The 23,114-nt window shown below is 41.5% G+C and overlaps 2 protein-coding genes across 9 annotated transcripts in view; one reads left to right on the top strand and one right to left on the bottom strand.

The window, feature by feature from the left end:
- The window catches only part of SYCP3 (synaptonemal complex protein 3), a 13,980-nt gene extending 12,272 nt beyond the window's left edge, over positions 1 to 1,708 (top strand). For 6 of the 7 annotated variants that reach the window (XM_066997677.1, XM_066997679.1, XM_048058183.2 and 3 more), the window contains one exon: positions 1,284 to 1,708. In XM_066997677.1, coding sequence (XP_066853778.1) covers positions 1,284 to 1,628 — 345 coding nt within the window. In that variant the 3' untranslated portion in view covers positions 1,629 to 1,708. The remainder of the gene's footprint in view (positions 1 to 1,283) is intronic. The other variant, XM_048058189.2, reaches the window with a different exon arrangement.
- On the bottom strand, positions 1,446 to 23,067 carry CHPT1 (choline phosphotransferase 1). 2 transcript variants are annotated; one of them, XM_048058123.2, is made up of 9 exons: positions 22,713 to 23,067; positions 13,850 to 13,997; positions 12,774 to 12,915; positions 9,116 to 9,200; positions 7,351 to 7,482; positions 6,805 to 6,963; positions 5,411 to 5,536; positions 4,841 to 4,951; positions 1,446 to 1,604 (listed from the first exon to the last, which is right to left on the bottom strand). In XM_048058123.2, exons 1-9 carry the CDS (start codon positions 22,953 to 22,955, stop codon positions 1,560 to 1,562), a joined length of 1,191 nt encoding a protein of 396 aa, XP_047914080.1. In that variant the 5' UTR covers positions 22,956 to 23,067; the 3' UTR covers positions 1,446 to 1,559. The 2 variants fall into 2 exon arrangements, with proteins under 2 accessions (XP_047914080.1, XP_047914091.1); XM_048058134.2 differs by lacking the exon at positions 4,841 to 4,951 and having other exon boundaries at positions 22,713 to 23,064.
- Between the last annotated feature and the right edge of the window lie 47 nt (positions 23,068 to 23,114).

The following is a 23,114-nucleotide window of genomic DNA, read 5'->3' on the forward strand; positions in this document are numbered from 1 at the left end:
CTCTTGTGCTTCAGTTTGTGCCCATGTGCTGGTGACCTGGCACTGAAAAGAGCCTGTCCCTCTCTTCTCTGCACCCTCCCTTCAGGTATTTGCACGCATTGATGAGATCTCCCCTGATGATCCCTCCCCTCCTCTGGGCTGAACAGTCCCAGTTCTCTCGGCCTCTCCTCACAGGAGAGGTGCTCCTGTCCCTTAACTATCTTTTTTCCTGGCCCTTTGCTGGACTCCCCCCAGCACGTCCATGTCTCTCTGGACGCAGCACACCAGGCATGCCCTCACCAGCGCTGAGCAGAGGTAAGGATCACCTCCCTTGCCTGCTGGTGGTGCTTTGCCTCAAGCAGCCTGGGACATTCAGACACCTTTGCCACAAGGACACACTTCTGGCAGGACCCCCAGGTCCTTTTCTGTGGAGCTGCTTCCCAGCTGGGCAGCCCCCAGCACATACTGGTACAGGGGGTAAAGTCTGGCACTTTCTAACAAGCCTTAATTTCTATTTGAGTCATTTCCTAACCGTCCCTTTTTTGAAATTAGTTAGTTATGGTATCTGGTTTTTTTCCAAGTCAGACAGAGTCACTCTATTTTAAATTTATTTTTCAATGCTTAGTTTAAGATGGTTGAAATTTGCAGAGGATATTACAGAAATCTTAATAACAACCATTTCAAAATGTCAACAATGTCTTCATCAAAGATGAAAAACTGTATTACTATGAATTTTCTCCTGAGAGAATATCAACAGGTAAAAAATATCAAGCCTCAAATCAGCTTAACTTTAAATACAAGCTAAAGAAAATGCAGCTATGTACATCAGTTAGGCATAACTGTATGTGCAAAAGGGAAGATAACCAGTGAGCTTCACCTCAGCTTATCTGGAGTGAAGTGTGCAAAGAGGAGCAAATTCAACATTTTCTTTAGGCCTTATGTCGAGTCTCTAAGGTTGTCATAATATTAAACTGTACCCCTATCACTCCTGACAGGTATGGGTCTAATTTTTTTCTTGTAGAACCCTTATGTTTATTGAAATGCAGGATAGTAGCTGGGACCTCAGAGATGCTGGGTGGAAAGGACTGTTTCCTTCGCCATGTGCATATTGTTTGAACAGTAATGTAGAGTGGAGTACAAAGTCCCACACAATTTCTCTTCCAAGTTCATGACAAAATTCATCTGTAATTATCACTGCTGCTGTAAAAATTGAGCTGTAGTCTGAAAAATGGATTGTTTTTTTTTTTTTTAAATTAACCCTGAGGCATCAAGCAGTTTTGAATTAAGATTATCCTTAACTGCAGAGCATGGAAGAACTAGAGAAAAACAATGAAAATCTTCTAGTTGGTGCACAAAATGAACTTCGCAAAGAAATGGCTATGTTGCAGAAGAAGATTATGATGGACACTGTAAGTATCAGGTTTACGAAGAACTTAAATACAAAAATAGAACATTCTATAAAGAAGTCATTTGACATTCATTTAATTAGATTAAGGAATCATTGGTTTGGCATTTGTTCAGTATTATCTCCTTTTCTTGTAACAGCAACAGCAGGAGATGGCAACTGTTCGCAAGTCTCTTCAGTCCATGTTATTCTGATGGCTCAATGGAGAAACAACTTGTACCTAAGTAACATGATACAAGTATAGGCGTTAGCCGTAGAGAAGTTACCTTAAGATGATTTAAATGTTTTAAAGTTCCTATTAAATGATTTAATTGATTGTTCTAACCTTGTGTCTGATAATCTTGTGAGAAGGCATATTAGTAAATTTATTACTTTGCAGGGGGAGGAAGAGGGAGCAAACCCTGAACCAATTCCTGTCTGTCCAATTAATCTGTAACTACTTAACATTCACTTTCAATGGCATTGGACTGTTTGCATTGTTTCACTTTCTATAATGCCAAATTCAGACAGGTAGAATTGATGAAAAATGCGTTCCCTAAATTTTATATGATAACTTTAGACATTTATGTGCATTGCAAATAGAAGCCTTTTTCAAAAGCTATGGATTAGACTTTTGTAGATTCAACATCTAGCCTCCTGAGCTGTCAGCAGTTATAAAAGTTCATAGACTATGACATAGCTCACGTAAGATTGTTTAATGATGTGTATTATAGTAAATTAAATTGTTAGGCCTTTTATCATTACAGGCATTGCAGTATTTTTGTACCAGTAAGATTTATGAACTGCTGTTACTTGTCCAAATGTAGGTTTCTTTAGTTGAACAATGAGCTTAATACCACAGCTTTACATGACATCTGCTGAAGTAAACATAATTAAACATTGCTATGCATTTCTTGTAGACCATTGCTAAAGTAATCTAGTTCATTTATTTGGTACAAGCTATTAAAAGGCTTAAGCTGGAATATTAATTTTTGCAATTTCAAATGACTAGTAGTTCAGGGAGGCCTGATTTAAGGATAAAGCATTTATCTTTCATGTATCTCATTACAATCAGTATAAATTAGACAGCCAGAGTAGCCTGTGTGCAGTTTGTTTTTATAGCAAGCCATTATGTCCAAATATCCACTTTTACAAATTAGGTAGTTCCTAAAATACTTAGTTGTTAGACTGAATATAATCGTAGATAACACAAAAGCCACCAATACATGCAAATGTGATGATTTTATAACAATGTATTTCAAAACCAGTCCATACAGCTTCTTCTCCCCAGCTTACTAATGTTTTTACTGCAGAATCCAGTAATCTGATGACAGTTCATAGGTTCTGGGAGCCAGATTAGGGATAGCTAAATTTTCTGTTAGTTAGCTATTAGCTTGCAACTGAAGTTGAGCAAGTAGCCTGTATGGATGGAGCTGTTTTGTTCTGTGTCTCACAGGACTCAGAGACAGAGCAAACATAGAAGTTACATTGATAGAATGATGTATGAGGTAGTATGGGCCTGTGGTGGGAATCAGGTAACTACCAATGCTAATTTGAGCTGTGGTGCTCAGGTTCAGTATTTAAAGATGACTAGATGATGTCACAAAATACAGTTAACAGTTTTTGCTTCCACTCTTCAATACTACATTATTTGTTACTATTAATTCTTTTTTTTCTGATTTCTGCAGTAGTTACCTACCATTTATTTACCTCTACCCTATCTTTATAAGCACTTACACCTACTACTGTGGTTTCAAGGGAACCAAACCTCCTCATTCTAAAAAGTTGCGTATGCACGTGCTTTTATCAGATGATTGGTGATTAACTTCTTTTTTTTACAGCATTCAGACAAAGTGAAATGGTCTTCACCGTTTTCCCTTTTATTTAGCTATGACCTGTATTTAGGTTAAGTTCAGATGTAGATGCTGTATCTTTCCCAGCCTTGAACAGGAACAGTAGGGCTCATCTGGAAAGGACTGAACTCCTAATCTGTATTTATTTAATTGCCATGCTGCTCCTTTGGCAGTAACTTGTACAACTATCCCTCCAGTATATCAGTATTTCCTTCTTAGACAGAAATGTACACTATTTTTTCCCCCCTTTTGAATTTCTTTGAACACCTCAGGCAGTCTTTTTGGATTAATATGTAGCAGCTAGGAAGCTGCAGCAGTAATATTTTTGAAACAAATTATAGTATTCTTTATTGTACAGTTCAGGAAGGTCTTATGAACTTACAGCTCAGCTACATAGCAGCAAATAAAAGTGGTAATGAACACTTACATTCAACAGCTTTTTTACAAAAATAATATTCACATATTACCTCTTTAAAGGAGCTTGAGCTTAAGCCGCATTTGTCTGCAGTGATTTGCCAGCACAGACAATAAGCTATTTTTATTCAGCTTTTTGCTAATGAAAAGAAGAAAGGCTGATACTATGCCTAACTTTCTCTTTTGGAGAGTTTTACTCTGCATTAGATTTTAGTTCCTTGCAGTTTTGTTTGGATAAAGTACAGTGGTAGTTACAAGATAAATTAATACAGCAATAGCAAACAATTTTCAGAGGGAATTAATTATACATAGGTGGGTTGCACTGTCACATTTGGGTGGGTTGCATTGTCACAGTTAAACAGTCACTAAAGTTTGTCAAAGAACTGAGTCATTCAACTTGTGCAGTTTCACAGACACAAATTAGGGTAGGTAAAACTAGTGTCCTCACGGTACCCAGCTACTACAGTCTAGATAATGAAGCACAAGGAGGCAAACCTTATTATGGCCACAAAACCAGAAACTGCACTCAGAAAAAAAATATCCAAGCTACAACTGTGTTTAGTAACAGTAGGTTATATACGTAGATACCAGAGAATGCATGAATCCTATAGGCACTCACAACGGTATTTTGGAGTAGAGAATAATTTTCCTGTTCCATACTTCCTTCATCCTAATACCAAAACATTACTAGTTTTACCTCATGGATGCCTCATTTTACCAGCCTTGACAATGCAGTACTGTATTCACTGATGCCTCTGACTACCACTTCACAGTAGAAGACTTTAGAAACTAATGCTAGAAGATTAGTCACTTGGTCTAAGAAAAAGTGAAACTCCTCTTAGAATTCTGGTTGGTAGCACCGTGGCTTGCAATTTACATTCCCCAGACCAGAACAGAATTAAGGTTACCTAACTGGAAATAACAAAGGTTTTGATTGTGGTACTCATGGGTTAAAGTAACAGCTGCAGTATCTAGAACACAGGGGGAAGTAGATCCTGGTTCAAAAGTATTAACCACAATATAATCTGCAGGACTTTGTATTTAGTAATTCTAACACCTGGTAATATCTGGGATAGTATGAGCTTTCTCACAACACTAGTTTTTGAAAAGCTTAAGCTGTCTTCTCAAAAAGAGAGGCTGCTTCATTCAACATTCCCCTAACTGCTTTTCTTCTCCTTGACCTATTTAATCAGTCATTATGGTTTTGAACCTGTTCAGGAGCTTGATGAGATGAAATTCTGAAGACATGTATATGAAGATGAGCAGCGATCTGTAGGCATACACCAGTGGCATATCTCAGCATATCAAACAAGGATATGAACTTCAAAAAAAAAAAAACAAAAATGGAACAGGTTAAAAACAAATATTTTTCAAAACTCTCCCAGCTGTGCTTTGATCAGTATATATCCAATTTTAAGAAGCATGTTAGCACTATGATATACACTAGTCTACTTTAGAAGAAGAAAAACAAACGGCACTAAGTGCTTATGAAAATTTGACAAACAAGGTTAGTCTGCAGTTAGCAGAGTAACTTTAAACAAACCACCTGAATTAAAGCATAATTACAGGAGAGATCTGTCATTTTACTTTCAGATCTCCGTTCCAAGGAAAGAAAGCCAGATAGCTCCCAAAACATGTATTTACACAGTATCCTGGCATTCTTCCACAATGGCAGGTGAAATCGAGCAAGTCCAAAATGGCAGAGCAGAATGTCAGAGACAGTTCTCAATCCATTCCTTTAAATATGCGCCACATGAAAAATGCAAAGCAAAATGCTTACCAATGCTATCCATAGAACAATATATTCATCAATGAAACTGTTGAAGTACTGGTCCAAAAACAGAAGTCCTGGCCCAATAAATGCAGTGTCTTGAAGACAGATCTCGCTTTTTGTCATGTGAGCAACCTATTTAAAAATAAACAACAACACAACCCACAGAATGCACTACTGCAAGATCACTGTATCTACCAGAAAGCTTCCACCTGAGTTGCGAGAAAGCATGATGTCCTTACACATCAGCTGCCTGCTCCTGCCTGCTCCAAAGGGGCCTTTGGGAAATAAGCAGAAGACAGGCCAAGGGCTTCACAAATGCTCCAGAGCCTGCTGCTCCCTGACGGGCTTTTTCTTAAGGGCCAAATAACCTTTTTCCAGGTTACTCAGTCAATATGTAGCACTTCAATGAGTGATATCAGTTATTTCAATAATCAGTATATCTTGACTATTATGTAAAAAAATCGGTACAAAGGTCCTGCAGTGTTCTTTTGTAATACAGTTAATTACATCTATCTCCGTGCATTTTAGCTATTTGACTGGGTTCCCCACTCTTACTTTTTAAGTGCTGTATTGGAAACTCTCCATCCAGCTTCACACCCTGGCACAGCTTAAGAGGTTTTTACTGCAGTTTCCTCACTCTAGTGAGTTAAGAACAAGACCTGCAATAGTATCAGAAAACCGGGGGAGCTAAACCTGGCAAAAGCCTTTCCCCACTGCTTGTACCGATTTGCCTCTGAAGCAGATGACCCTCAAAGCTATGCATAAGGCATCAAGGCAAAACATGCTTTGCTCAGAAGCATCCCCGACTGGCTGACATACATTGCCTCAGGTTCAATCTTAAGGCTCAGTTTTCTTAACAGAGTTCTCCTGAACCAAGTTAGTAATGTAGACAAGTAGGTGAATTCCTGTTTAGCTAGAAAGCCTGCAGAATACCAGTTTTAGTTTTGTTGTTTTTCAATACATTGACAAGGTTATTAATTACAGAAGAGACAAAAGGTAGAAAAATTTATCTCCTCATTTTAATAAGGATGTAAATTCATGTTTTATAATTGTCAGAAGTCATGGCACAGCTAGTAAGGCACTGCTAGTTAAGGCAGTAACTGCATTTCTGATGTTAAAGTCAGTGTATAAACTACAATTTATTTCTAGGAGTAAGCTAAATAAAACCAAAATTTCTAACCAATACATTGAACTATTTTTTTATTTTTATTTTTAAATCGGTATCATATACAATAATCTCTCTGGAGGAGCCTGAGTCTATTTCAGAGTATTGGTCATAGTGAAACTGGTAATAGGGAGGCAGGGCAGAACAGGAAAACTTGCATAATGCTCACTGATTCAGAAAGCAAGTGTTAAGCCAGGAAACATTTTATGTTTACGACTGAAACAAGATTACTTACCACTAACTTCTGTGAGATTTTAGCATTCACAAATCCAAATGTCAAGACATACAGGCAGGGATGTTTTTCAAACAGCTGGGTTGCAGATTTTTTATAGATCACAACAGCCAGTGTAATAAGTAGCCCAATGTGTACACCTGGTGAAAGAACACTTGTTCCCTGAAATACAAAGGGACAGAAAACTCATCTTCAGCTTCAATCACAACGTAAGACCAACATTTTACAAATACTGCAACACCCACTAAATAAAAGTAATTAGAGTTGTCAAAACTCGGGGAAAGGCCATTTGCATTATGCTAATACTATTGGCATCCTTACGGTGACTTCTATGCAATTCTGTAAGAAAATTCACTGTTGGTTCCTGTGATGGAAGAAATCCAGGAACGGGAAGAGAGCAGATAGGTATTGAAGTCTTTGCTTTAGCCATCAAACACTCCAAACAACAAATGAGCATCATTAAGGTGTGAAATTCATATGCTTGTATGCTTAAACTGATAAAAACCCTTATGATTATCTGAAGGCCAATAAATTATGGGTGTAACTTACTGCTATTGTAGATCCATTCTTTCCAACCCCTCCACCGAAGATGACACGGAAGTAATTGAAAAAAGAAAGCGCTGTTCCACACAGTATGCCAAAAACCGCAAAAAACTTCAGCTCTAAGCCTACCAAATGGACCTTAGCAAGAAAAACAAGAGAAAGATAGTAAAGGTCAATGGTAAGAGTGTCGCTGTTTGTTTGTTTTTTAAGAAAAGAAGTGATTAAAAAAAGCTACTGAAACCTTATAAGCAGTCATTTTATTTGAACTACTGTTTTCCTGGGAACAAGCTCTGGAAGACAGTATTTGGAATTTGTTTCCTTATTTAGGAGATGTCACGTTTCTTTTGGGAATGTTTAAACTCAACTTTTGATTATTTAAGTTCCGGTCATGAAGTTAAGCCAGATTTTGCTCTGTATATCCTTATGTAGTAAAAATATTTCAAGAACATTATAAGCAAAAAACTTGACATAGACTACTGCCTCGCCAGGACATGGGAGGGGCAGGAAGGATAGATCCTTCCATTTCAGTGGGTAAAACAATACTGAACCCCAGGAAACACAAACACCATCTGCCTGCCTTGTGTTTTGGTATATGTTGTTTGTATGCTGTATCCTTGCATTTAGGATAATCTCCAGATAAAAATTTTAGTTAAACAGTTACCTTCAGAATCAATTGCAGTTTCAAGGAAACTTCCAAAGGCAGCAGAGGATTAAAAAAAAGAAGTAGCAATAAATTGAAACCACTGATTATATTTTTGAATGTAGATTGTTTTGAGATACAGCATAGCTACCACAGATTTTATGGCTGAAGAAGAAACAATCATACTTCACTACTGTTTAAATTTTAATGTACCTACTTTGTTTAGCAACACAAAAATATGCTGTTTGAAAACAGAGCAAAAAGCACCTTAAAGGATGGAGGAGGGAAACAAGGTTCATCTAAAGATTTCCTAATGACTGTGCAAACTGGTGAACTAGTTTGAATTAGTTGGTGGTTTATATTTAGATCAATATCCATGGGTTATCAACACCATGGAAATGTCTCAGCTCTTCTGTTTCCTATGACCAAACAGAACTATTTATTTCTAAGTAAGGATACTACAGAAGATGATGTTAGTCTCATATACTTTTGATGCATACTGAAGTGCATCTTTAAAGATCAGAATAAAAGCCAGACAAAAATATTTTATTTCTGTTTTGGACAGAAAACAATTCTTTAAATATAGGTATTTACATTTATGTCAGCTCTGACATAACCCATTAAAAATCAGTACATCTCCACTGACGTGTAAATCTGAATTATTTCATCCCATAGTTTTGACAGATTAATGCATTTAATCTTTCAATTTTAAAATAAAGCTTTCTAAAAATAAATATTGATCCTAAATATAGGATCAATAAAATGATCCTATAAATCATTTAGCTGAACAGATATGTCTGTCTTACAATAAAATACACAAAGGAAAGCTAACAAAAAAATGTATTAAAGCTTGATTACAAACAGAGTATCGGTAGAAGATCAGAAGTTTACGTATGACAGATAGGGTCTTTTTTCCTCTACACAGCTCTAAATTTGTGTATAGGAAGTCATACTGTTATATCTAAGTTAACTACAATGTAAATATAACCTCTGTTTGTACAAGAAAACAAAACAGAACATTAGAGAACTAGAAGGGGATAGTTGCACAGGATGGCTTCAAATACCATGGAAACTGGGAACTCAACAGGAGCTCCGTACTCTACCCGAACACTGCATTCTTAATACACTTGCCTTATAGTCCCATATTGCTGTTCCACCAAACGCTGATATCAAAAGCAGCAGCGTTATGGCTATCTGAACTTCAGTTACATCAACTCTAGGAAGAAAAGAATAGAATAGAAATTTAGTTGAAAGAAAGGTTCTGTTGCTTTTGAGTATAGGGGATGGGGGCAGGGAGAACAGATCAAAACCCAGTTATTTCAAATTACCTCCTCAAGCCATGAAATGCATAAAGAATATGATTTTCCTTGACTGAGAAAGATAATCTACCTGGAGGCACACATCTTTGGTTAACCTTTAAAATTAAACCTATAAGCCTATCTAGAACAAGCTACATACATTTTTAATAGAGGAAAAAAGTGCTGAATGAATACGTTGTTAACTATTTTAGAATTTTGAATAAATCTACAGACTTCTTGGGTGAGTAACAAATCAAAGTTAAACATTAAGGCAAGCTCATAGTCAAACATTTCCATTAATAGTATATCATACAGAAGTAGGAACCATGAAAAGCAGAATGGGACAGAAGGGATTTCTTTAAGCCATTGTATCATGACAACTTGACAGATACAGCCTGCAAAACATAAGGGCAGTATTTTGAGGACTGAGTTAGTGAACAGCTGAACATCTGTCGTGTTTCAGAGGTCATAATTGCCATGGTGCTTTTTTCCGTAAAACATTTTATAAAACAGGTGGCCTTGTACGCCTTCTAGACTCTGAATTCCACCTTTTTTGTTCTCAGACAAGACAGCCTTACTGTCTTACTGTCTCTGATCACCGAAATGTTTTATTTTGAGAAGACGTGAATATGTAAAAAACAAAACAAAAACCACACACAAAAACAAAAAACCCTACAAAACTTACAAAAACAAAAAGAACATCAGAGGCTCAAGAGAAAGATACTTTCAAGAGAAAGAGTCAATACTTTCCATACAGCTTTTAAATAAATAAGTAAATAAAAGTGCATGTCTAATGTACTGTTTATGCTAGTGAAGGTTTTGAGACAGGTACTGGATCTTTGTACTGAAGTTACTGGCAAGCGGTAAAAATGGATGTTTAAAATGTGACATTCCTGTAAGCAGTTAAACAGATTTGCTATTTTAAAGTACTGTGACCAAAGTCAAGTTGTTTCATTTCTTGCTTAGCATGCAAACTATCTGTACAGAAAACAGTGCATTTTAAAAAGGAGATAGGAATCAGCTCTTGGCTAATGGAAAACATTTATCTGATCTTGACACTCACAGTAACGTTAAACTTTCAAATGAAAGACAGTGACAAAATATGCAAAGTTTCACCACAGATTTCAGACTCTTTGTCTTAGAAGAGTCATTAAGTCACAACCAGATGCCATGCTGAGGTGCTCGTCACTGCTCAAAGCTGTAAGAACAGGCCGTCCTCTCCCTCCTGTGCCATTCTGCTCCCTCACTTCTGCTGGCTGTAGTACTCACCAGACCACGAGGTGCCAGAAAGCCGAATTGTTTCCTCGTGCAAGTTTTTGTTTTCTGCCTGTTTAGTGAATTGGCTCCAAGTCAATGACACGAGCGCGCGGGGGAAATAGGACAGTGCTGCTGGGAGTGGGCTTTTCCTCTACCAGGGAAGAAGCATCACAACTGCTCAGTTACTGCTGCAGATGCACACTGAGTTTGGCTGTTACGTCACGCAGAAGCATTCAGATGCAAATTCAAGTGTTCAGACTTTGCACTCTGTACAATTAAACCTGGATTTCTGAGCTGTACAGCAGTTTTTATTGTTGGAGGGGAAGGAGGCTTGAACTCCGAGCTGAGTCACTGTATGTGACAAAGTTTAGTACTTAATTTTACAGCGGCTCAGACAGTTGATTGCAACACAGCACAAATTTAAGTCCAAAGATTTTATCAGGCAAGACAGTATTCTACATAGCCTGACAGTGGCACGGTATCCAGCTGCTCTGATCCTTCCTGGCCACCAATGCTAAGACTCACCTGGCATTTAACTTCCAAAATCAAATGTCACTAATTCAGGAACAGCATCAGTGAAAGCTTCCATCCATATTATGTATTATCATAGTTACAGCTGTATACTATTGCCTTCATTTAGACTCTCACCTCTATGCCTAGGAGAGAAAGTTGCGAGCCTTGAAAAAGTTCTGATTTGCTTTCACTAAACAGAAATAAGTTATCTCAGAGAAAAGTTGTGTCTGCTCAGCTTCAAACAGCAAGCATGGAACACCAGACCATTCCAAACTGCTTGTACTATGCATTACCGATGTATTTACACAGAAGCCACTAAGTTTTTAGTGAAGAAGATTTACATGGTATGCGAGACTCAGTGCCTTCTTAATATAGGGAAATCATTCTCACATTTTATGCAGGAGCAGAAGGCACAGAAAAACAATGGTACAAAATCCCTGTGCTTACAGCGTAGTCCATTTCCACTGCAGTCCACTGTCACGTACAGAAGTTACCCTCTTTCAACCATCACTCTAAAAAAGCATCTATTTTTGTCTACAGATATCATTTAAAAAAAGCAGGATGGGTAAGCGGGTACAAGAGTTATAGTCTGTGTGGCAAAATGCATTATCAGCAAGAAAAAGATCTCTCAACATTACCGCAGAGGCAGCTTGCTTGGGAGATAGACACCAAACAGCATGCAAAGATAGCTGACCACTGGCCTGCGTGACCAGCGATGCTCTGATGTGCTAAAGGTGCTTCTTGCAGGACAGAGCTAGCAGGCAGCTCAACACGACCAGGATTATCACAAGGACAGCCTTCATCGGTCACGTTTCAAACACTGCTGCGAAGGATGTCGCTTTTCCTCTTTTCAGAAATCACTAAAGTGCAGCTCTTTGTTTAAAGACAGCAAAAGACCATACTAGGCACCACCACGGCTACAGGAGGGTACAGCATTCCCCACACATTTAGAGTTAAATTGAAATTGGTATCTGTTATATGATTGTCAATGACCCCTCCTCCTACAATTTAGTGAGAACAGACTCAATTTCTACAAAGTCATGAGCAGCATCACAGAAGTCACTAGAACTGTGAACTAACACAAAGCCTCATGGACATCAAAGCCAATTATGAGCCAGATTAAAAGCAAAACCCCCAAATAAACCTGGGGTAATTCTTTGAGCACTGGCATAACTCTGTGGAACTCCCTGCCTAGGCCTGTGCTGGATGCAGAGCTTGTTCAAAGGAAACTGAACACGTTTGTAGAAAAGAAATGTATTTATTCCCAGGGAAAATTCTCTAAAAATTCATGTGGTTCAGAGTCCCCTGGGCTGAACCTGTTCCATGTCAGGGAGATTATGAAGAGAGGTAGCATAGATGCTTGCTCTGTTCCTATTCCTACGCAGGGCGCTTGTTTACATTGTGGGCAAGACAGCTCTGGCCTGCATGGTGCTTGTATGGGTTCTGTAAACGAATCCACAGGCAAGAGCCAAATGCATGCAAACAAAGCATATATAGCTAAAATCAGCTGCTAACAGAACAAGTCCTGTACACAGTATAGCTCAGAGTTTTAAAGTTCTTGCCAGGTAAAACACAAGTCTGCTAGGGCAGAAGGGAGATACGGAAGCAGGTGATAGGAATACAGAGCAGGGGAAAAAAAAAAAGAAAAGAAGAAGAAAAGGTGATCAAGTAGCTAGCAGCCCCAAGCATTGTCACATGTAGTTCTAAAGATACCTACTTACTTTCCAAACCTTAATATGCCTGATACGTATGTCTGCCAGTGAGCAGAATAGAACATGAACAGTCCCACAAAACAACAGAAAAACAACCAGTCAGGATTTGTTCCTAGTCGGATTGCTATGCAGGATCCAAGGACAACAAAAACTGAAAAGCAGAAATGAACATGTTAGTCACATACCCTCTTTGCTTGCAGTTAAGAGAAATTAAATCACAAGGCATTTTACATCACTATAACAAAAACAATTATATGACTGATGCTTTAATAAGTAGCTAACGTCAGCGACAGTCCTGGTGGGAGAGACCCAGGCACAGGACTCCTGCTCTTCAACGTGAGGGCCACACTTTCCAGCCTACAATGGTCGTTCCCTCTGTGGGCTTTGTCATCTCGTCACAGACACAGCTCCAATTGCAGGGCCCAGCTCAGGGAGACCAATGGTTAGCACTCTGCTGGGAAGGCATAAAGAACATACCAGCTCCCAAGGCAAACGTTTTGGCCATTAAGCTGTTGTAGAAGTGCTACCAGAAGGTATTGCCACCAACAGCAGCTAGGTTATGGAAAGTAAAGCTGAGCAAGGCTTTTTCAGGACTCCAAACCAAATTTTTAAAAATCCATTCTTACAAGGAACATAAATCCTCCTCCTAGCCACCAGGCTGGATGCCCTACTACCCAAATGATATTTTGGAACCTCTTACTTAAAGCAAAGCCCTTAGTCTCATGTGCCAACGTCAGTCTTTTAGGCACTTAAAATCCTCTTAGTGAATATTTTGTTCATCATCTAGCTCATTCAAAGCAGATGAAGATGTACAACCAGTAAGAGCAGATTGTGTATTACCCAATACCTGCTAAAGGTGCTTCTGAAATATCCTCCCTGATACTGGTCAGGGATGCAAAGGTGACCAGGAGATTGGGGAGTTATCCCAAAAGAAGGGAACTAGCTGATCCTGCTCTGAGCAGTGATCTGGAATAAACAATCTATAGAGGTTCCTTCCAATTTCAACAAGTCTGTGACTAGTCAGCTCCTCTTGAAAACAGGTAACATTTTTAAAACTAGGATGGGTAACAGTAGATTAAGGCTACCTGTGGAAATAGAGTCGCAACCATGATCAAAGAGTTCTCCTAGAGGAGAACTACTGTTTGTTCTTCTCGCTTGCTTCCCATCAATGGCATCCAGCGACTGGTAGATAAAAAGTCCTAACGCACCCAGGATGTATGCCCAAAAAGGTGCCTGAAAGAGATCCATATAAAAGGTCACTAAGCAGTTCCCAAATCCTTAGCCAATAATCTACGTCATTAAAATTAAAATATCGTGCAGCACAGAACCATACCACATCGTGCTGTTTAGTTAATGGACAAACCAAATTCTGGGCGCTAGTCTCTATGTGAGTTGTAATAACTACTATGTGTAGCAACTACCATAATGAACTATTCCAGGTACCCCAGGGAAACAGAGGTGTTTCTATTCTTATTTTAAAAAGCAAAACCAAACTTTAGTGTCCCTTCTTATTTTTCCACCCTAAGACTGCAGTATTTCTATTATTGTTGTATGCTTTGTGCTGAAAAATGTTATGAAAGTGAAACTAATTTAAAAAAAGAAAGTAGTAGCAAGACACTTATGAACCTTCTCAGCAGTTCACGTGATAGATATCCGGATCATTTGCTCAGATTTACAACATAGATATTAAAACCTGTTACATTTTACTAAATAAAAGACTTTAGCTCTTATGGAAGAAGCTCTTTTCCAACATACAAAACCTGAATATATATGCATTTTGGAAATTAAATTGAAGAAATTAAACCATTCGCTAAATACAAACGAACAACTATCTGGTTAATATTGACTATTAGAGTTTCAAAACAATCTGTGGATCAGCTATATTAACATCAGTCTTAGGTTCAAAGGAATCATCCTACACACTAGTACCTTTCAAATGGATCATTTTCATACACGAAGTCAGTATGTCTTCATTTGTCCAGGAATTTGTTTTTACTAAAAATTACTTCCAACACTTCTCGAACAAAATACTGGTTACACACTTGCCTCAAGTGGATTCCAGCGGTATCCTTAACATTTGGAAGTGCTGTTCATGAAGAAAGCACTGAAGTTAGGTATAAATGTTGGAAATGCAACTTGCAGCTTAAATAAGGGAGCAGCCACAACACTTAATTCTTTTCCACTCCCAGGTTAAGAGGCTGCTTGCTCCGGCTTTACACCTCTACAGTTCCTCTCCTGTAGTGCAAAGAGACCAGTACGATTATGCGTATGTATTTCGTAAGCCTAGTCACAGCTATTAGAGACAACTGATCAAACCTCTCAGTGAGCTGAGGCTTGTCCCTACTCAGATGGTCCCAGTGCCACTGCTGGGGAAAAGCAAAAATTGACAGTTGCCAATCAATTTATTACAAGGGACAGGGGAAGGCAGCAATAAGAACACAGATGCCATGAGCTGCCTCTCCAAAGGATTCTTCCTCCTCATCACTGTACTCCAGGATTTTCGTTAGAAAATGTTATGCCTCAAATTACACTGATCACAAAACACCCTTCCCGAGAATTGCGCTTAAGAGGGGTTCAGATCTGAGCCTGAAAACAGCCGTAGCTTTTTATTTAAGACTTCCTCATGTATCAAAGGCTACGTGTTGTCACTTTTTTTTGTGATTCTAATATGGAAACAGTACTGTCAGCAAATTTATGGTTTTCCTGCTACCTGTTACTTGGATAATTTCATTAACTAAAAATTCCTCCATTAGAAGTCAGAAAAGCTGGGCTGCTTCACCCAGCTTTGAAGCAACAGTCAGAGAATTAGGGACTCCAGTTACAGGTAGGAAGTTTGGATTTGTATGTTCATACAAATCAAGAAAAGTCACAACATTGTTCAAAACTGGCCAGGCCACCTCTCCCCAAGGAAACCAAGAAAAAACTGTAAGTCACAGGTAAAGTTGGAAGCCTTGAGCAGGTGAAAGAGGGAGAGTATACACTTGCACGCTAACTGATATTTAACATACAGGTATGGGACACAAAGAAACAAACAAAACTCAACAAAACACCAAAGATCACACTATGGAAATTCAGGTCAGGTGGTGATAGCAATAAGCGCTTGATGGTTACCAGTGGAATTAGTCCAGGTGTTTAAGTTTCTTCTCCCTTGTCAGTCCAGTTCAACTAAAAGTAGTTTGTTTTTTGGTTAAACCAGGGAGTGAGTTCTTAGATGTTTTTTGATAAAGTTTATCTCCTGTAACAAAGGGGACAGAGCCTACCAGCAGCAGGAGGAGTCCACTGCTGTGGTGGCTCAGTAAATGACAGAGCTGTGCAGAGGGACTGAGAGCCCCAGGGCCTTCTTTGGTTTGAGCTCATTTGGGCACACGTCCTGCAGGGAGGCAGCGGCTACAAGAGTGGGCTGTCCACCACAGGTCAGTATTTCAAGAGGTAAAAGCGCAGTTAGGACCCTCTTGAAGCTAAGATCACTTTACTTCTGACACAATCCACATATTAAAGGTACCAGAGCAGCTATACAGGCTTCTGCAGAGTAACTTTGCTGTAGAGAGAAAAACAGATATTCTCGAACAAGCCAGCTCCTGACGCAGATTTATGGATGAAGCTCTACGAGCAGAAAGGCTGGGAGAAGCCGACAGTTTCATTGTAGGCACTCATTGCAATAATTTTAAAGACATTCCCAAATTTATCACCAATATCACTTCGATTGTTCTCAGGGTTTTATGAGGCGCCCCTTGCTGTGACGTACTCCTGCAAGTTACAAAAAGCTAGCTTTAGATCCATCGACGCTCGTCGTGGTAATCCCGGGATCAGGACACGAAAACCAGGCCACGCCTGGCAGCTCTGCCCAGGCCACCGTGGGTTTCCTGGATGCCTGAGGCTCAGATCACCTCCTAAGTCAAATGCCAGCGTCTGGGCAGGTTCCTATTGAACCGGATCATTTCCATAACTGAAACAGTCAGGAACAAAAACCTGTTGTGTCACTTTTTTTTTTTTTTATCATTAGTTGTAATGTTTTATGCCACATGCTTGGTATTATCACAGACTTCTGAAAGGCAAGCTCCACGAAATACAGCCTCAATCCTAATGAAAACAGAAAGTTTGCTCGCTGGTTACTGCCGTCAGTTTATGAAAAAGTTGCCGTAGCTCCACAATATGTGATGTAAGAAATCTTCTTCAAGGTAACATTGTCAATGTTTACCTTACCTTGCGCCTCAAAAAAGCAAAGCAGCTACAAGTCTGACCTCTCTATTAGATCTTTTGGCAAAACAAGGGCTTTTGCCTATTTGCAAGTTATATGATGGGCATAAGCACCAAGACCACTGACCCAAGCCTGCTTGCCTTAGCTCCTGCTGAGGCACACCAAACCAACCAGCCCCCAGACTCCAAAAACTACAACAATTCTCCTCAACAACCCGGAAAGAGGGGGAGAGCTTGCCTCCTCTTCCCAGTGAGGATCACCTGTACCCACTAATACCTGTAACAGGGGATCCCCACAGCTGTGGGGAGGGGGAGGATCCCATTAAGAGCAGGGACAGCGGCATCCAAACTGCCAGAGGGCTTAGAAACACAATCTGGAGCATTTCATCCCTGGCCTCTCAGTTCAAATTGAACCCAAGGTGGCAAGGACCAAAGACCATTTTCGTCAGCTATGCATTTAGCAGGTTAAATGGATGATGTAATTTTTATACAGTAAAACAGTTTTCCAAACACCAAAGGTACACCGAGGGTTCCAAAATTCCTAACCACCACCGATTCTCGGCCATCCACCCTCTCGATACAGCTGTAGCTGCCATCTCCTCCGCCTTCTCACACGCCTGGCCCTCCACCCAGGGATGTCCCTGGCCATCTTCCCACGTTGGGCCCAAGCAGTTCGCAAATTGGAGAAGTGGGAGCATTTGAGAATGCTGACACCGCTCACAGACCCGGCGGAAAGGTCAGGAGGCTCCCAGTAACCATCAGCTTTCCACTGATGAGGTGTTTATTATCTCTGCCCAAAGTTATATCCTGTCCAAGCAAATGCATTATTTGGCCAGAGCCAGATGCTATTCTAATAGAACTAGGGAGAGAACACAAACCCTGCTGGAAAGAAAAAAAATAGTAATAATAAAAAGCTTCTCTGCTTAAATTAGAAGGGATGTCTGAAAGATTATACAGCTCTAGAATCTTGTCAAATGTAGGTCTGGTACAGGTCAGGTTGCCTGATGAACCGGAGGCCGTCATACCAGTGTTTAAGGATGCCAAGATAATGTGCATACGGAGTTTGACAGGACCGTGCAGCATGCTTTGCCTTCAGGAGAAGGTGTAGGCTGGAGAGCAGTCCTCGCACAGCCTCCTGCTCGCGTGACAGCACACCACGGAAGAGCATGAGGACAGCTACAGAAGACTGGATATGCTGAGAAGATCCCTCACCACTTATTTCAAGCAAAATTCAAGCCCAGGGAGTTCAACAGCCCGAGTTTCTGCAACATTTAAATATTTGCCCTCCCCCCCCTTCATTACGCATCATATTCAGTCATAATCTCATTTCCTCAGTCCAACGACACAGCCCTAATTTTGCTCTATCTTGAACTTAGCCATACACTATCTTAGCCATTTTTATGGAACTTCCTCCTCCTCCCCCCCAAAAACGTTTATCGTTTCCCTTACTTTTCAGCACGAAGCCCTAAGTACAACCAGACTAACAATAACAGAAGGGAAGGGGCTGTTTAAATCTGCATTACAACAAGGGGACAGAAAAAAAAATCCTAGTACAGCCCAAGTACATTTCATGCACCTGCGGACTCCCCGCATTCCTCCAGCACCCTCCTCTCCTCAACAAGCTCCCTCTGAAAGAGCTTCTGTCCTTCTGTGCCAGGGCTTCCCGAAGCTTGCTGCCTTCTTTTATGCCAAATAGCAATTACTGCCATTCACTCCTGGAGCACTCTGTTCTTCACTCCTTGGGTGTCGGGCGGGTTCCCCACCCCAGTCAGTGCTTCACGCCTTTCCTCTGCCCGGCCAAGAGCTCCTTCCCTCGCAGCCCCCAGGATCTCAGTCCCTATCAACTGCTCCACCGCACCCTTGTATCTGCCTCTTCTGTCTCTCCTGCAAAGCTCCCGTGTGCCCTTTCTATTTACAGTGCCATGCCTGTCAATACCTTCCCTCTGACAGGGGGGAAAATAAAGACAGACAACCCTGATTTCAGTTTAAAGGGTTTACTTTTTAGAGTTTGTTGATGTTTTTGTTTTGAGGGAGGTCTTAAAAGAGAGAGAAGCAGGGGCAGCACCCTGCCAACATTATTCTCCCTCCAAGCAGTAAATAGTAGGGTCAGCTGGAGTCATCTGGCTCCTCCCCTGCTTTTTGGGCTCTTCAGACATACAGCTTTCTAGCTAGCATGTTGCAGCAAGGCACTGCACCCTTTTATAAAGTCACTGTGCCATTTTTAAAGCAACTCAACTCTACCAAGTCAGCCCTCCCTGCCTCCTGTCCCTCCCCAGCTCTGCTCCCTGCACAAGCTCGCCAGAGCCCCTACCCCTTTTCCCATCACTCCTCAAACTGCGAGTCCACGACCTGTGCTTTTCCCTGCCTGTTCCCCGGGGACCTCCGTGAAATTCTGGACAGCAGACAGAAAGGCCTTAAACAACACAACCAAACGAGACACGATGGCACACAAGAGCTGACAGCATGTGGGACAAATCTTTATCACTGGATGAAATTCCCTCCGATCACTTTTGGCCACTCTTTGCTTAGATCCTGCTATAACTGCTAGAGGATTTTTAATAGATGTAAATAGTTAACTGTTAGTATGAAAATCCTATGCTAAAATTCTAGCTCCCCATGATATTATAGAGACCTGTGGCTGAGCTCTAAGGTTTACTGAAGCTGGGTCCCTCAATGAGCAACTGTGAGAGGGGCAGGAGCAGAGATTTCTTTCTTTTTTTTAAAAAAAAGATAGAGGGAAAATCATCTTCAGCCAGTTTTCTTCCTGGTATTGATGCAAGGAAAAAAACATGTCAGTTTTCCTCAGAATGGGAAGGGGTACTAGGGTTTCACATGCAAAATCTAATGAAGTAACTGCACCTACCTCAGAGAAGTCAGCTTGCTGTAGAGCATTTTTCTTGGCAAAACAAACTGTTCACTAACAAAGGGTGGCATAAATGGCATAAATCCTCATATAAGATGTGCTCCTTGTACACTAATGCAGGAAACACACACTGTTCTTACCTTAAGTCAGCAAAACTTTTAATTCTTAAATATTCTATGGTTAGTATCCAAAAAAAAGAAAGGAAGAAAGAAAAAAGACAGAGCCTGCAATCACAGTAAGGAAGATATATCGACTCTCTACAGAACACAAAAATGCCCCCACCACCCACCACAGCAAATGTAGCATATGTTATTTCTATAGGTTGTTGTCCTGCCCTCAGTTACATGGACCGAGTAGGAAACTGGGACTAACGCTATAAAAATCTACAGACGTGGATTTTAGTTCCAGCAGCGCTTGAGGGGTGTAGCCTGCTAATGACTCAGGCAGAGATAAGAAGGCTTATGTTGAAGTGTGCGTTTACGGAAGACAGCGATACAACCCATGCTGCTTCTAGGCAGGAAGACATTACTAAAGCAGAGAATATTTATAAAGCCAAAACATGTTGCGTTTATTCAGTAACTTTCAGTAGCTATTGATGCTGATGGAGATGACTGGAGGAAATAACTGCCACACAGTAAGAGGACAAGGGCGCATCGTATGGTTTTAGACATTAATTGCATTGTGTTTGGCAGGGAAAGAATTATTAAATTGTGGAAATTCACTAAAATAGGACATAATGGAAACTGAAAGTATAAACAGGCTCAAAACAAAGAATTCAGAAGGCAAAATCATGGAGGGGTAGGTGCCTGTGGGGAAATAGATCCATCTGTTGCTGTTCTAACAAGTATCTGAGTAGAACGCATTGCTGGGAAACTCCTGAATTGCTGTCTTTTGGCAGCCGGAAGGGCACACCACAGGAAAGAGCTCTGTTTGCTGCATGAGCTAGGTGGGACTCCGGTCTGACCAGGCTTGAGGATGCTTTTATTCGTAAGACTTACTTTCGTGGCTTACCAACTACCAGTCTTCTTTGTTTCGGATGGCTTGTACAGACATCAAGACTTCAGAGCTTTTGAAGCAGGACTTTTAAAAATGGCTCAATTAAGACTCATTATGGTAGAAAACACAACCACACAAAACAACTCTTAAAAAAAACAACACACAAGCCAACCGAAGAAAAAACCTGCTTGCTACTTCTTTCTATGCAGTGCTCCTACACTTCCACCAAGAGAACATGACACATCCTTATTAATCCGCTGCATCAGGTGATCAAGACTTGTTCATGAATGGAGCAAGTGGCTTGCCAGCGCAATGAGGTTATGTAGAAACGCTCTATCCTATTAGTTCGGTCTGTGATTTGGTCATCTTTGACATGATTTTCAGTTCTACCTTCCCCCCAACCCTTTGCAGCCCACACATTTAAATTAAAAGTACAAAGTAGGTATTACAATAGCACATACGACACCTATTAGTGTTGCAACGGTTTTAGCTTTTTTAAAAAGCCATCCAGACATCTGACATCTTAGGTGGGAGAAAAGCTGAATCATTCAACAAGCAGAAGAGAGATGATGATGACCAAGGGGTGCAGCAAAAAAAAAAAAAAAAGTCAGTGCCTGCTCACAGCATGAAGGCAACAGAACTTTTGTCCTCACTCTAAGAATAAAACAATAGGAGAAGTCTGGTTTTATTCTACACATTTATAATTGATATACTGATATCTGAACAGAGAAATTTAGACTGTAGGTTCTTATAAAATGCAGCCTCTGCAATTAAAAAAAAGAAAAACGCAAAAGTTCCTAAAACTCAACCTAAGCTTTCCTGGAAGAAGTAATTCTCGTCTGCAAGGCAATCTTTTCTATTTTAGTATGAGTCCTCAGAGGAAAAAATAATTTGAACAACGAAAAAAAAAAGCTAAAATGAACATCATGGCACATAGCTGGCACAGGATTGATATCTACATCACAAAAGCAAGCTCCAGGTAACTGTTCTACAAGCATTTTAAGTTTGAAAGTGCCATTAGAAGACGACAACCTGTGGTTTCCAGCCATTCACTCAACTCCATCCTCCTGTCTCCTTACTGTGTGTAATGTCAAGAGCGCATCTACCTGCTGATGTGCATAAGAGAAGCAATTAGGGTCAGACCAAAGCAAGGTTAGTTTTGACCCAGATCCGTTTCTCAATATGCCTACCACAAATACCTCTTCTAGCACAAAGGGAAAAGGAATTAGGGGCAAATAAGGATGCTCCTGTCAACAAGAATACTCGCCTAAGTATGTATAAGTTATTAAAAAATACAAAACAAACCACAAACCAACTACCATCTCTGCCATTAAGATTTAAGCCCTTGAGAACAATAATAACAACAGCCACCCTTCGAAGACACAAAGACCCTACACAAAATAATCTTCCCCTGATATTTCCCACCAGTGACTACCGTGAAAATTTTGCACTGGGAAACTGAACAGGCTGGAGCAGGGGGCTACCTGCCTTACGGCTCTTTCCCAGCGAGCCGCCTGAGCAGAGGCACTCTCGTGGGATGCAAGGTGGGACGTGGCGCCTGCCGGTGCCATGGCAGGGCCAGTGAGGGCCTGGTCCCCTCCGCTCGGTGATGGGCACCAAGGGGAGAGGCTCCCACCAAGCCCAACTCGCCCCTTCGTGGGACTCCGTAGCCCTTTGGGCACCAAGCGTTGCCCGCCGCTAACCCGAACCCCGCACTGCTCCCCGCACACCCGCGCGTTGCCACCTCCCCGGCTTCTCGCGGGGACCCCGCCCCGCTGCCACCCGGCGCGGAGCCACGCTCCTTGACGGGGCCGCCCCGGGGCACCCGTGCCGAGCCCGGGGGCGGCCCCGGGCAGGGGGGCAAGGGGCAGGGGCAGGCCGCCGTGCGGTACCTGCTCGGTGGCGCTGGGGCAGGAGGCGACGAGCGGCAGCGCCGTGAGGCAGTTGAGCAGGAGGCCGCCGAGGGTGATGGCGTTGGGGGCCAGCCACAGCGGGAGCTGCTCCACCAGCCAGGCCCAGTAGGGCTGCAGCCAGGGCTCCAGCAGCGAGCGGCCGGCCGCGCTGTAGCGGTGCTGCTCCAGCCGCTTCAGCTGCGCCGGGCTGAGGGGCGCGGGCAGACCCCAGGGCGCGGCCATATCGGCGCCTGCGGCTCCGGCTCCGCTCCGCACCGCCCGGCCAGGGGACGGCCCGCGGACGGCGCTGGGGTCAGGCCGCCGCCGCCGCTCGGGGCGGGGCCGAGGCGGCGGCGGGAGGCGGAAGGGGCCGACGCCCCGCGGCCGCCCCGCCTGAGGGGG

The sequence above is a fragment of the Anser cygnoides genome, chromosome 1 (assembly GCF_040182565.1).
Source record: "Anser cygnoides isolate HZ-2024a breed goose chromosome 1, Taihu_goose_T2T_genome, whole genome shotgun sequence".
NCBI classification, from domain to species: Eukaryota; Metazoa; Chordata; class Aves; order Anseriformes; family Anatidae; genus Anser; species Anser cygnoides.